The 12,978-nt window shown below is 40.7% G+C and overlaps 1 protein-coding gene across 7 annotated transcripts in view; it reads left to right on the forward strand.

Moving 5' to 3' along the window:
- LOC135107473 (haloalkane dehalogenase-like) overlaps positions 1–12,978 on the forward strand; it is a 53,915-nt gene that overhangs the window by 7,251 nt on the left and 33,686 nt on the right. For 4 of the 7 annotated variants that reach the window (XR_010271784.1, XR_010271788.1, XR_010271789.1 and 1 more), the window contains exons 1-4: positions 6,060–6,274; positions 9,787–10,000; positions 10,226–10,449; positions 10,685–11,401. Coding sequence is in view for 1 of the 7 variants with exons in the window: in XM_064017360.1 (XP_063873430.1) it covers positions 9,787–10,000; positions 10,226–10,449; positions 10,685–11,293 (1,047 nt within the window). In the remaining 6 variants the exon portion in view is untranslated. Of the gene's footprint in view, positions 1–6,059; positions 6,275–9,786; positions 10,001–10,225; positions 10,450–10,684; positions 11,853–12,978 lie in introns of those variants that run through there. The other 3 variants (XR_010271787.1, XR_010271785.1, XM_064017360.1) reach the window with 2 other exon arrangements.

A 12,978-nucleotide genomic window follows, 5' to 3' on the forward strand; every position in this document is an offset into this window, starting at 1 on the left:
TATATTAGACGTTGAGTTCATTAGAATATTATCTTTTCCCTTTTACATGTTGGCTTCCCTTTCCTCCCTTTCTTCCTACTCTAAGCCTTAACCCATCTTGTGCAAATCAGAATTTTTGTCAGGCGTCTCACCACTATAGGCTCGCCAATTGAGGCTTGTTAGTGAGTCTCTGAGGGTCTCCCTCTAATCCTGCTGCATCCTCTCTCTGGCATCCAGGCAAGGCGATCCCTCACTTCCTACTTAGTATACCTTTGTTCTCTCTCTTGTCTATATCATGATTTAACTCTATAATTATTTGATTACTTTGTATCGTGACAAGACTGTTTTATTCACAAACTTCTAATAATTTATTAATAAAAGCATGCAATCTATCTACTCATTATCTCTCTCTCTCTCTCTCTCTCTCTCTCTCTCTCTCTCTCTCTCTCTCTCTCTCTCTCTCTCTCTCTCTCTCTCTCTCTCTCTCTCTATCCAAAATTGATATGAAACTGCGATATAAGTAAATTCTTCGCCTCCTGCTTAACGTTGCCAAGCAGAAATGGGAAAAACGCCTTTCAGATTTTATCATGGCGGACTTGATTATTTTTTGTGTGCGTAGAGAGAGAGAGAGAGAGAGAGAGAGAGAGAGAGAGAGAGAGAAGGGTTCTAAACCGTTTCATTAAGCAACCCCTGCCATTCCGGAGCTGTCAAACCCACTATGCCTATTTGTGGACATTCCCGGAGTCTTGAACTGGTAATAGGAAACGTGCGAAGGTAGTTTGTCTTGTGCTATTATGAGAGAGAGAGAGAGAGAGAGAGAATGAGTAGATTGATTGCATTCATAAATTATTAGAAGTTTGTGAATAAAACAGTCTTGTCACGATACAAAGTAATCAAATAATTATAAAGAATTAAATCATGATTGTCTTCAGCCTCTGTCTCATCGTCACAATGTTGCATCTCTTGCTATCTTCTACCGCTATTTTCATGCTAACTGATCTTCTGATCTTGCTAACTGCATGCCTCCCCACCTCCCGCGGTCTCACTGCACAAAACTTTCTTCTTTCTCTCACGCCTATTCTGTCCACTTCCCTAATGCAAGAGTTTAACAGTATTCTTGCTCATTCATTCCTTTCTCTGGTAAACTCTGGAACTCCCTGCTTGTTACTATATTTTCACCTTCCTATGACTTGAATTCCTTCAAGAGAGAGGTTTCAAGACACTTATCATTCAATTTTTTTTACTGCCGCTTTAGACTCTATTCGGGGACCGGCATCTCAGTGGGCCTTTTTTTTTTTATTGGATTTTGTTGTCTTTGGCCGGTGTCTCTTCTACAAAAAAAAAAAAAAAATCACGAAAATCACATTGTAAACTTCTCGGCAAGGGAAGAGGAAGAAGCTTCATTACTGAGAATGAAGATTCGGTACAACTTCTTTCTATCAATCATCACTGCAAGAGTAGCTACTTCTTAGATGATGGGATTTATCCTCTCTCTCTCTCTCTCTCTCTCTCTCTCTCTCTCTCTCTCTCTCTCTCTCTCTCTCTCTCTCTGGTCAGATTCCACGAAATGGCTCTTTCCGCAACAGAGAGAGAGAGAGAGAGAGAGAGAGAGAGAGGATAAATCCCATCATCTAAGAAGTAGCTACTCTTGCAGTGATGATTGATAGAAAGAAGTTGTACCGAATCTTCATTCTCAGTAATGAAGCTTCTTCCTCTTCCCTTGGTCAGATTCCACGAAATGGCTCTTTCCGCAACAGAGAGAGAGAGAGAGAGAGAGAGAGAGAGAGAGAGAGAGAGAGAGAGATCTGTTTTATTAATCTATTGCGCACTAAGGCGTGAGTCAGCTGCGGTTGAAATATTCCCATGAAAACAAATTACTTTACAACTTGACATCTCCACGCATTTAATAGGTATACAAAGCACAACTGAAAGAATACATTAAAGATTACGCAAGACAACAAGATAAAAGATGGCATAACACCAGTTTTGGTTAAGTTGTCGCCGTGTGAGAAAGATTAGTAACCAGTATGTGAGGGAGGAATCTCTTCATTGTGCTCACCTATCTTATCAAGCACCTGACAACAGTTTGCGTAATAGCAAGTGCCCCAGGATTGCATGACACGGGACACGAACTCTCCAAAGGCGAATGTATTGAGATGCCCCTGCTCCACCAGCCCCTGAGCACTTGTTGTTTCTAATATAACCATGGCATATTAAATTTCTGTTGTCTGGACTTGCTGTGGTAATATTTCTTCTGATACGTGTATGTGTTTTCTGAGGTGGTTAGGTGCTGCGTTGTGAGTCCCTTAATGGATGTGCTTTAGTATTAAGCGTTAAATATATGCATTTGTAGATAGATAATCATCATCATAGTAGTAGTAGTAGTAGTAGTAGTAGTTGTTGTTGTTGTTGTTGTACGTATCATTATCATTATCTGTCTTGTATATGCAGATTGATTTGTCTCTTGTCTTTTTGCTTTCTTCTACAAGATGACTATCTTCTTATAACGATTTCCTATTTACTCTATGAAACGAACCACAGTGGAGATATGTATACAAGAAATGCAGACTTCCGGGAAGAAGAGTAAGAAGGTGACAAGGTGACACTCGTCTTCCTGCTTGGGGAAGGGAAGCACGTGGATGGCGTGGCTGGAATGCTTGATTGATTGTTTATGCCCAGAACAGCATTTTCTTTTTACAGCGAAGTAGCATTACATGATTAATCGGGCACTAGCCCGCTGAGCCGAGGCTCCCTAGTGGACAGAGGAGTGATATACATATAAATTCGACTTATATTGAGGGCAGGACAACAATATAAATCATATAGAACAGTAGAAAATGAATAATAATATTACACCATTTTTTAGAGGCTAATGTCTTTAAGATAAGTTATGTTTGTAATAAGCTACATAATTCAAATATACAAAAAATACTAAAACTTTATTGCAGATCTCAGTTTTGACTTAGGAAAATTTCTTATATCATCAGGCAATATTTTCCATACTTTAGGACCAACACAGTGTATGGAAAATTTATACAAACTAGAACATAAGAACATAAGAAATAAGGGAAGCTGCAAGAAGCGACCAGGCTTACACGTGGCAGTCCCTGTATGAAACACACCTACAGATGGAAATAGGTAGGTGTGTTTCATACAGGGACTGCCACGTGTAAACCTGGTCGCTTCTTGCAGCTTCCCTTATTTCTTATGTTCTTATGTTCTAGTTTGTATAAATTTTCCATACACTGTGTTGGTCCTAAAGTATGGAAAATATTGCCTGATGATATAAGAAATTTTCCTAAGTCAAAACTGAGATCTGCAATAAAGTTTTAGTATTTTTTGTATATTTGAATTATGTAGCTTATTACAAACATAACTTATCTTAAAGACATTAGCCTCTAAAAATGGTGTAATATTATTATTCATTTTCTACTGTTCTATATGATTTATATTGTTTTCCTGCCCTCAATATAAGTCGAATTTATATGTATATCACTCCTCTGTCCACTAGGGAGCCTCGGCTCAGCGGGCTAGTGCCCGATTAATCATGTAATGCTACTTCGCTGTAAAAAGAAAATGCTGTTCTGGGCATTCCAGCCACGCCATCCACGTGCTTCCCTTCCCCAAGCAGGAAGACGAGTGTCACCTTGTCACCTTTTTACTCTTCTTCCCGGAAGTCTAGTTCTTGCTTGTGCGCAAATGAGATCAAGATGATTTCCTCGGGTACCTTGGTTATGGTGGGAGGGAGGAAGAGGAGGGAGAGGAGAGAGAGAGGGAGAGAGGGAGCAATGGTATATGGTGGGTGTGAACAATAAACTGATACTAAAGAATATATCGAAATTTACGAAGATTATATATATAGTTCATCGTAGCGTTGTTACTTGTTGGGTTAAGTGTCTTATAGTTACTCATGTATTTTTAGTTTTCTGTGAAGCGTTTAACAAGAACAGCGTTTTAGCGGTGACTTAGCTAGAAGGTTGCAGGCTGCACGGAGATTCCACAGTACATAAGAACATAAATATATAGTGAAAGTACAGACTGATGATCACGATTATGAGATATTCTACACCTATAACGCGCACGATCGTCAAGACCAAAACAAAGAATTTATTGCTTGATTCGAACCGGCTTTGTGTTCCTGGCTTAATATTGCCGGAAAAGTGTTCGTGCGACCGCGTCTTAAAGATTGGCAGAAACAATTTTTTTTTAGATTTTTACTATGGCTACCCGATGCATCATCCACTATAGAAGTGAAGATAAATCATAATAATGATTGAACATGAAGATAGAAAAACAAATCAAGCTATCGTGTGCATAAATAACAGCAGAGTCGTTAGAATTCTTATTACTTCGGGCGACTATCAACACGGGGAGCGTGAAAAGACTGGAACTTGCCCAAAAGTATTTTCGCCTTGCAAAACAACTCATTAAAAAAAATAAATAAATAAATAACTATATAAATAAATAGAATTGTTACAGGGGAAAAGAGTAACCCAAATTTAACCAGACTAGTTTTTCGAATCTTACCTACATAATACAAACACCATATTCTCAAATGCTTCGCTTTCTCGTCAAGATTAATTTCATAAGCTAAAGGGATGATTGACTGAGCTGTCTTGGAGGCTTTTTCGTTTTTATTGCACAGCATCTCTGTTATCAGTAGAATAATAAGAAGAATGTTGAAAAGCCCACTGACTTCCACCAGAGCCTGTTAAAAGCGGTCGAAGTAAGGCACCGAAACGTTTAAGTCAAAGTTGAGACGAATGACCCTAAACACAAAGGAGAAAAACAGAAACATACACTAATTTTTTATAACACTGAGGTATTTAGGCGATAGCTTGAAAATTATATAGACGACTCTTCAAAGCAAATTATTGATACTATTAGCACAGATGATTGTGGCAGTATGACAGCAGGATCTAGCACCGATACATGTGTTGGATTCAGGGACATTATCAGGTGTTCTGTGATGGGAAGGTTATGTGCATCACCAGCTGAGACCATCAAAAGTAGGCTGCTCGATGCATTGTCCTTGATATTATTGAAAACCTACTTCATTCTAGTTTGTACTTAGACAACCAGAGAGAGAGAGAGAGAGAGAGAGAGAGAGAGAGAGAGAGAGAGTTGGGAGTGGGAAAGAAAAAAAACCCACTATAATCAACACACGTCAGAAGCTACGTTGTCACCTAAGTAAAAACAGTTTTGCCCAGAAGCGTGCGGATACGCGGGAACACCTCGGGCGGTGCCGCACACGCCTCGCCTTGTGTTAGAGGGTTGAGGTAGCACATGTGGTAATGTCCAAATCCAGAGATAACAGCAAACACTGCGTAAAATATCTCCCTGTATAATAACAAACTGCCATGTACAAAGTAAACCTAAACGGCCCAGAGGCCAGCCGCTGACTGAGTGAAGGGGCGCGCGTGACGCCACCTATGGAGAGATCAAAAACAAAAAAAGGGAACGAAAGGCGTTGTACATATATATATATATATATATATATATATATATATATATATATATATATATATATATATATATACTCGTGTATATATATATATATATATATATATATATATATATATATATATATATATATATATATATATATATATATATATATATATATATATATATATATATATATATTGTAGCAATAATGATAATAATGGCATAAAGAAAATGAACATCCTATCATAACCTTCACTCCCTTCTTTGTTACATCTATAAACTAAAGCTTTGACCTAAGTAATGGAGTGCTACCATATGTTCGTCCCTGGTTTTAGGAGATACTCAAGTTTCACTCATACACAATGTCATTTTCCTTTCATAAATTAGTAAATCTATTTTCCTCTGCATTTATACGAGATGACAATATTTCACTGTTTACAATAATTATTTGTCACTCCAGTTTTGCTTTGACTAATTAGTTTAAACATTTTGTAAAATACGTAATATCTATATGGCCAATCCTTATTTTGTTCGTCTTACTTTCTGTACAAGGTCACTGTCCCAGTCCTGCCTTCTTCCCTCAGTTCCGATCGGTTACGGTTGTGGCACATTCCTTCTCACATTCTAGACCCGGTGGAATAATTTATGGGTGAAAGTTAGTATCATCCCCTCACCACCATAAACACTCAGTTGTGCACGGAAATGATGTGCGCGCGCATGTTTGTGTCTACGCTCACTAGTTTCCCAGAGGCCTGCCAATACCACTCCTGCTCCAGCCGCTCTGTTAGTCGCACGTGCAAGACCAGACTGCAGCCAGGAACAGAAGTAAGCAGGAACTTAAGAACAAGTGAGTAAAATTTAAGTGGTTTCGTTTCGCTTCGTTTCGTTTAGATGGCTTATTATTTTATTTGTAGTTAATGTGATTGTGGATGGTTTAATTAGTTAATTATAGTTAGATTTTGTTTCTTTGATTGTTTGTTGATTAGTAAATTTTGTTTGTTTATGTTAGTTGTTCTGCATCTATTTTCACCTTCAGTGTTTCACTTTACGAAGGTTACAACATTTATTTATACGCAAAAAAAAAAAAAAAAAAAAAATACACACATCATCAGTTTCTATGCTCTCTTCAATTATTAATTAATGTTAAGCAGAAGCAAGAAAAATAAGTATGTTTTAGTTTAACTTCACCGAATATTTACGGCGGGAAAAATTTTTGAAGTTGTTTAGTCAGTATTAAAGTTGGGAAGGTATACGTAACTCATACTTTCGCGCTACTTTCAGCTGGGTAATGTTGCATCTTTTATTTTTAGGTAAGTTGTTTCGCTAAATAATACATCTAATCGGAAAACTATTTATGATAACTGTGGTTCATCATATTTCAGTCTTTTATTACTACACCAGTCACAAGCATAATTCTAAGAGCATAAGAACATTAAAAATAAAGGAGGGTGCAAGAAACCAGGTGTACAAGTGATGTTTCCTGTATAAGACATACCGTTCTATATCAACCTATCTTCCTTATCCATAATTTTATCCGAGTTATCAGAGAACTTTATATTTTTCCTTTGCGCTTACTTACGTGTTTTTATGCGTGTATATATGGCCGTGTAGTATGTGTGTGTGTGTGTGTGTGTGTGTGTGTGTAATATAGTAATAATAAAGAGTGGATCATGTTTCTAGATAAGCAGAGTAAAAGACTGAAAATAGAAGCAGGAACTGACACTGACAAGCTGCGGTTACGGCACTAACAAGCTACCATTTCCCGGTGTTACACGAGGCACGCGCATTTTCTTGTGTCGCCCACGTGCGAACCCGTCATGGTACCAGATGGCTCTTGAGGTCCGCTGCACGTAATCGGGAGAAAGTGGCCCTATTTTCTCTTTTACTTCACTGCTTCACTTTTACTAAATTATTCTCATTTTTCCCAATCATCCAATACCTGACCTTTCTTACATTTTCGCTTTTTACATCGTTTATTTCTTAGTACTTGTTTCCCTCCTCCTCCTACTCCTCTTTGTCACTATTTATCACAGGTATTCTCTAGTCTGTGGCGTGAGAATAACGGTGAATCTCTACCCATTAGAAAGTATAGGTATATTCCTTTATATTCCTCTCAGTCCTCCAATACACTGCCCGCCACGTCATTGAAATCATCCACACTCCTTGTCGTCTCTTCCTCCCATCTCTTTTTTTGTGCTCCATACACGCCTTGCTTTTCTTTGGTCTCTCGTTTTCTCTCTCTTCTCTTCCTCGCGTTTTAATTTTCTTCCTCCGCACTTATTTTCATATTTTCTTTTTTCGTTCGTCTCGCTTCTTTCTTGCATTACAGTAATTCATTTTCTCTTCATTGTTTGCTTTATTTTGTTTTTATTCTTCTCTCTCTCTCTCTCTCTCTCTCTCTCTCTCTCTCTCTCTCTCTCTCTCTCTCTCTCTCTCTCTCTCTCTCTCTCTCTCTCTCTCTCCTGTTCTTATGCACTTCTCTTTCATCGTTCTCTCATCCACACTTGGTTTTTCTTCTTTTCTTCTTCCTCTTCCTCCTCTCCTCCTCCTCCTCCTCCTCCTTCTCTTCATGCCTCCAACATAAAATAATCCTTTACCGTCTGTGCTTAAAAAGTTTATGGTCCATATGATTAGGTTTATATACTGCCACAATAAGAGGTTTGAGTTTTCCACTGTTCATTTTTTTATGGTATTTATTTATTTATCTATTTAATTTTAGAGTCGGATATCCATACGTTTCCTGCATAGTAGTATATGGTTTTGTGCTATACGTGTTTTCTAGCAGTCAAAAGAGAGAGAGAGAGAGAGAGAGAGAGAGAGAGAGAGAGAGAGAGAGAGAGAGAGAGAGAGAGAGAGAGAGAGAGAGAGAGAGAGAGTTTTCTTCCATTTCTATTGTTTCTCCACACATAGTTGACCAGACCAACAGTTCTCTTTGTATCTCTTTTCTCATTTATTCAACCATTTTCCCCCATTTCGGTTAGGTAGACTGTAGTACACTCTGATTACTCATCCTACTCTCTCTCTCTCTCTCTCTCTCTCTCTCTCTCTCTCTCTCTCTCTCTCTCTCTCTCTCAATAACATGGTTTCAGAAGCCTTACAGGATGGTAAAGCATAACTAACGATGATTCTTGCATAAGGTTATCCATATTAAAGTTGCTTCCCAATACACGTATGTAAATATTATATACTTTTGAGGTAATGAACCATAATGGGGTCACGGGGTGCAGACTTCAGGTAGTACTCGCTCTGCTGCTGTCGCTTGTCTCAGGTTGACGCACATTCTCTCTCTCTCTCTCTCTCTCTCTCTCTCTCTCTCTCTCTCTCTCTCTCTCTCTCTCTCTCTCTCTCTCTCTCTCTCAACGCTCAAAACGATTAATTTATGGTAGAATATGTAATACGTCTTGTAAAATTTAACCTTGTACAGAAAAGTGTTACCTCAAAACGTGTGCTGCTAATACTCAATCAATTTAAACTGAATACTCTTGTCCATATAAATTAAACTATCCTGTCGTAACGCAAGACACAACAAGAAGAGACGCAACACGAACAAAGAAGGAAGAATATCAGACAACAAGAAATGAAGAAGGAAGAAAGTTAGAAGGAAGAATTAATGATGAAGAATATAAACACGAAACGAGATATCAAGATTACACCACGTTGTCACAAACTGATAGATAAGAGACAAGAAGAGATCACCATGGAGGAGAATAAGATACTGTGGGTTATCACAAGATTAAGTGATAACAGAACCAGAGAGCAGCCGGAGATTAAGGGGAGTAGATAAGAAGGGGGAGTAGGTAGGTAGAGAATGCGTTTTTGTCACTGAATATTGAATGAAGAAATGTGAATGTGATACTGAAGATGAATCCGCCGCAGCAAACAATGACACCTGAGACTCATTAGGACAAGATTTTCTCTTTACTCTCACCCATATGCTGTTCATCTCACGCAGGAGTTAATTGGTGTCTTTCGTCCTTCATCCCATTTACTAGAGAACTCAGGAACTCGCTGCCTGTGTTTTTTTTTTCTTTTTCTTCTTTCCAATGGCTTGAATTGCTTCCAGAGAGGAGCATCGGGATGTTTCCAGACGTAACCTGGCTTCCAGTTTGTACTCCCTTCTCTGTTTTATTCACCTATTTATTCACTTTTTTTTTCAGAAGGGAAAGGAGAAATACCACATATTCTCACTTTTAATGTTGTCTTGGCCTGTCTCCATCACTCCTGAGAGGCAAGAACGATATATTTCAACTATTTTTTTTTTATCTATTCATTTATTTATGAATGTGACGTCATCAGTTTAGCACCAAACGTTAACTATTACATGGAAAAAAGTGTTATATCAGCTCCATTGGCTTTCAGATGGGTGGAACATTCCTGAGCGTGGTAGTGGTGGTGGTGGCGGTGTTGCTGGGGAAGGGAGGCCGCGTCGCTGCCCACGAGCCTCCTGTGGTGAGGACACCCCATCACCACTTCGCCCAGCTGTCTCAACTCGGATACCCTTGGGAGCCACACTACCTCCTGCAGCGGATACACGGCCTCCCGCTGCCCCTCAGGGTGCACTACATCGACGAAGGTTTGCTGTCACGTTGATTTCTCTGCCGCCCCCCCCCCCCGCCCCCCACTCTCTCTCTCTCTTTCTCTCTCTCTCTCTCTCTCTCTCTCTCTCTCTCTGGAAAATGTTCATATTTGGTAATCCAGTGTGCGTGTGTGTGTGTCCCTCTTGTTTTCCTCGTTGTCTTAGCAATAGTGGATCATGACGCCCCAGTCTCTTAAATCCGTGCATCTTTCAATCCGGCAGGACCTCACGACGCTCCCGAGACCCTCTTGTTGCTGCACGGGACGCCTTCCTGGTCCTTCCTGTACCGCAAAGTCGTGCCGGGCCTCCTCGCCGCTGGTTACCGTGTCGTAGCGCCTGACCACATCGGTTTCGGGCGTTCCGATAAACTGACAGACCCCAATGAGTACTCCCATGAGATGCACGTAACCACGGTCCTGCAGCTGCTGAAGGAGCTCGACCTGAAGGTGGGTGGATGTGTCTCCTTGTGAGGTGAGGGTGAGCAGAAGTTTCAAAGTGCACAGAGGTGTATTCAAAAGAAATCATTGAAATATTTCAGTAACAATGCTCTGTATTGTGAGATAGTTTTATGACCAGACTCTTGATCATCGCAGCATCATAGGTAAGGCTGTGCACTGTAAGACTCAATGTAGAAGGCTTTTGAGAGGCAATGTTGATTTACAGCTTGAGACATTCTTGCAGGGTGTGACACTAATTGCACACGATCTCGGAGGCCCGACGGGCGTGAGCGCCATGGCCCGGGACCCATCTCGCTTCCGCCGCGTGGTGCTGCTCAACACGTGGCTGCCACAGGGGGACATATTCAGCTCCTTCTTCCGCGCAAGCGAGCACGCCCCTTACTTGGCGTTCCGTGGTTTGGTTCAAAGTTTGGGTCGACAGCAATCCGTGGAGACTGTGTTCAGAGTGGCCTCGAAGGCTCCGCGGGACGCAATCTCCCATGGGTATGGGGCTCCCTTCCCCTCATATCTGTACCAGGCAGGGCCCGCGTGGTGGCCGCTTTTGATCCCTCTGACAAAGGATGACCCAATGGCTCGCGAGATGCAGAAAGCTGCGCTTTTTCTCCTGAAGTGGGGCGGCCCCGCTCTCATCGCCTACAGTGACGGGGAGCTGTTCACTCTGCCGGGAAAGGCACTGCTGCAGCGAGTTCTGCCACAAGCTTGTGAGGCTCAGATTCCCGACGCTGGCCACTTTCTGCAGGAAGACCAAGGACCGCTAATATCACGCCTCATAATCACCTTCATCAAGAGGGGCTGCAGCCCAGAGTCACGCAGTCTCACGCCCGAGCTATGATGTTCATGTGGCGACACCACCGCTCAGAGCAGGAAGGCCAACAAAATCTCTAAGCCAGGGTGATACTGTTCACATCTCTATATCTACTCAGTTCCTTTTAGATATAAGGTAAGAATAACTTATTTATTCATTATTAGTATGTTATAGCTTATTCTCTTTCTCCCTGCTGGCGTAAATCATAAACATTTTTTTTTTTAAATATCGCAACTGAAATTATTATATCGTTATTTCTTTCATTGTCACGACTTACCTTACTGCTGTGGTTTACAAACACTACCACGCGTCTTTTCAGACTTTATTGGCAGCTCCGGGTATGTTGTGACCAGATATGGCAATGAATGAAACCTTGCAAAAAATTTCTCTCTCTCTCTCTCTCTCTCTCTCTCTCTCTCTCTCTCTCTCTCTCTCTCTCTCTCTCTCTCTCTCTCTCTCTCTCTCTCTCTCTGAAGTTTGTTTTCTTGGCAGGTGAACAGATCTTAGACAGGTATATTACATGTACTGTTTTCAGAATGAAGAATGAGTGAAATATACATAAGTGTACCTCATTTGTGTAATCTTATGTGCAACATTTAATTTGCCTCAAGGAAATACGCAGTACAGTAGAAAATATCCACCCATGTCTGATGTGTGCTTGATGATGGGAAGGAAGCGCAATCCAGGGACATTAGGAACAAAGAAAGAGGAAATCAAACAAAGCCTGTTAGCTTATGATTAGGTTAACTGTTTTACTGAGCTATATTTTTAGATAATTAGATATTTATTATTCATAGTAATGTAAGACGACAGAAAAATAAGGAGGACGGCGTGAAGAAGCTGGGGAACAGTTGTAGATGGAACAGGAAGAACCGGAAAAGTAGACAGAAGGATAGTAAAAGAGAGAGCAGCAATAGCGGCGTGTGGCATAAAAGTGGAAGAAGGATAGTAAAAGAGAGAGCAGCAATAGCGGCGTGTGGCATAAAAGTGGAGGCTGACTACTTGGTGACGAAAAAATAACTACATAAATACTAGTTTAACTCCACCCGGAGGATGTATCACCGAACCAGTTCTGGCTACAAGATTAGGCCTCTGGAGAACCAGTGAAACTATCTTTTGTTTGGTACAAAGGTAACTTTACCCACCTCCACCAGATGACGCTGTGAAGATTGAATGAAGCGGCAAGACTGTCTCGTCATTCTCGCGTATTGCAAGTGAAAGTCACTGTGCAGCCAGCAACATTAGCATGGCGCTTTGGGATGAGATACGCAATGTCATTTTTGTTTTTTGTTTATCATTCCTTTGTAGTTTCGGGTCTTGGCTCAGAGACAGTGATAGGCTGTATTCCCTCTCCCTTTCTGAACCCCTATAACACCCATGTACTTCTTAACACTGCAGATAGAAAGTTACCCACCAGTTAAACCTAAAGAGCAATAAGAATTACAATCTATAATCTGAAATCCAGACCGGTTTGAAATTGTGTATCTGTTGTGTGTGAGTGTGTGTGTGTGTGTGTGTGTGTGTGTGTGTGTGTGTGTGTGTGGGTGTGGGTGAAGATGGGTTCATCGAGGTGTGTGGGTGTATATATATATATAGAGAGAGAGAGAGAGAGAGAGAGAGAGAGAGAGAAAGAGAGAGAGAGAGAGAGAGAGAGAGAGAGAGAGAGAGAGAGCGCTCCTAAGAACGTATATCAATTATCTGGAATGTAAATG

Source organism: Scylla paramamosain, chromosome 15 (assembly GCF_035594125.1).
Source record: "Scylla paramamosain isolate STU-SP2022 chromosome 15, ASM3559412v1, whole genome shotgun sequence".
In the NCBI taxonomy this organism is placed as follows: Eukaryota; Metazoa; Arthropoda; class Malacostraca; order Decapoda; family Portunidae; genus Scylla; species Scylla paramamosain.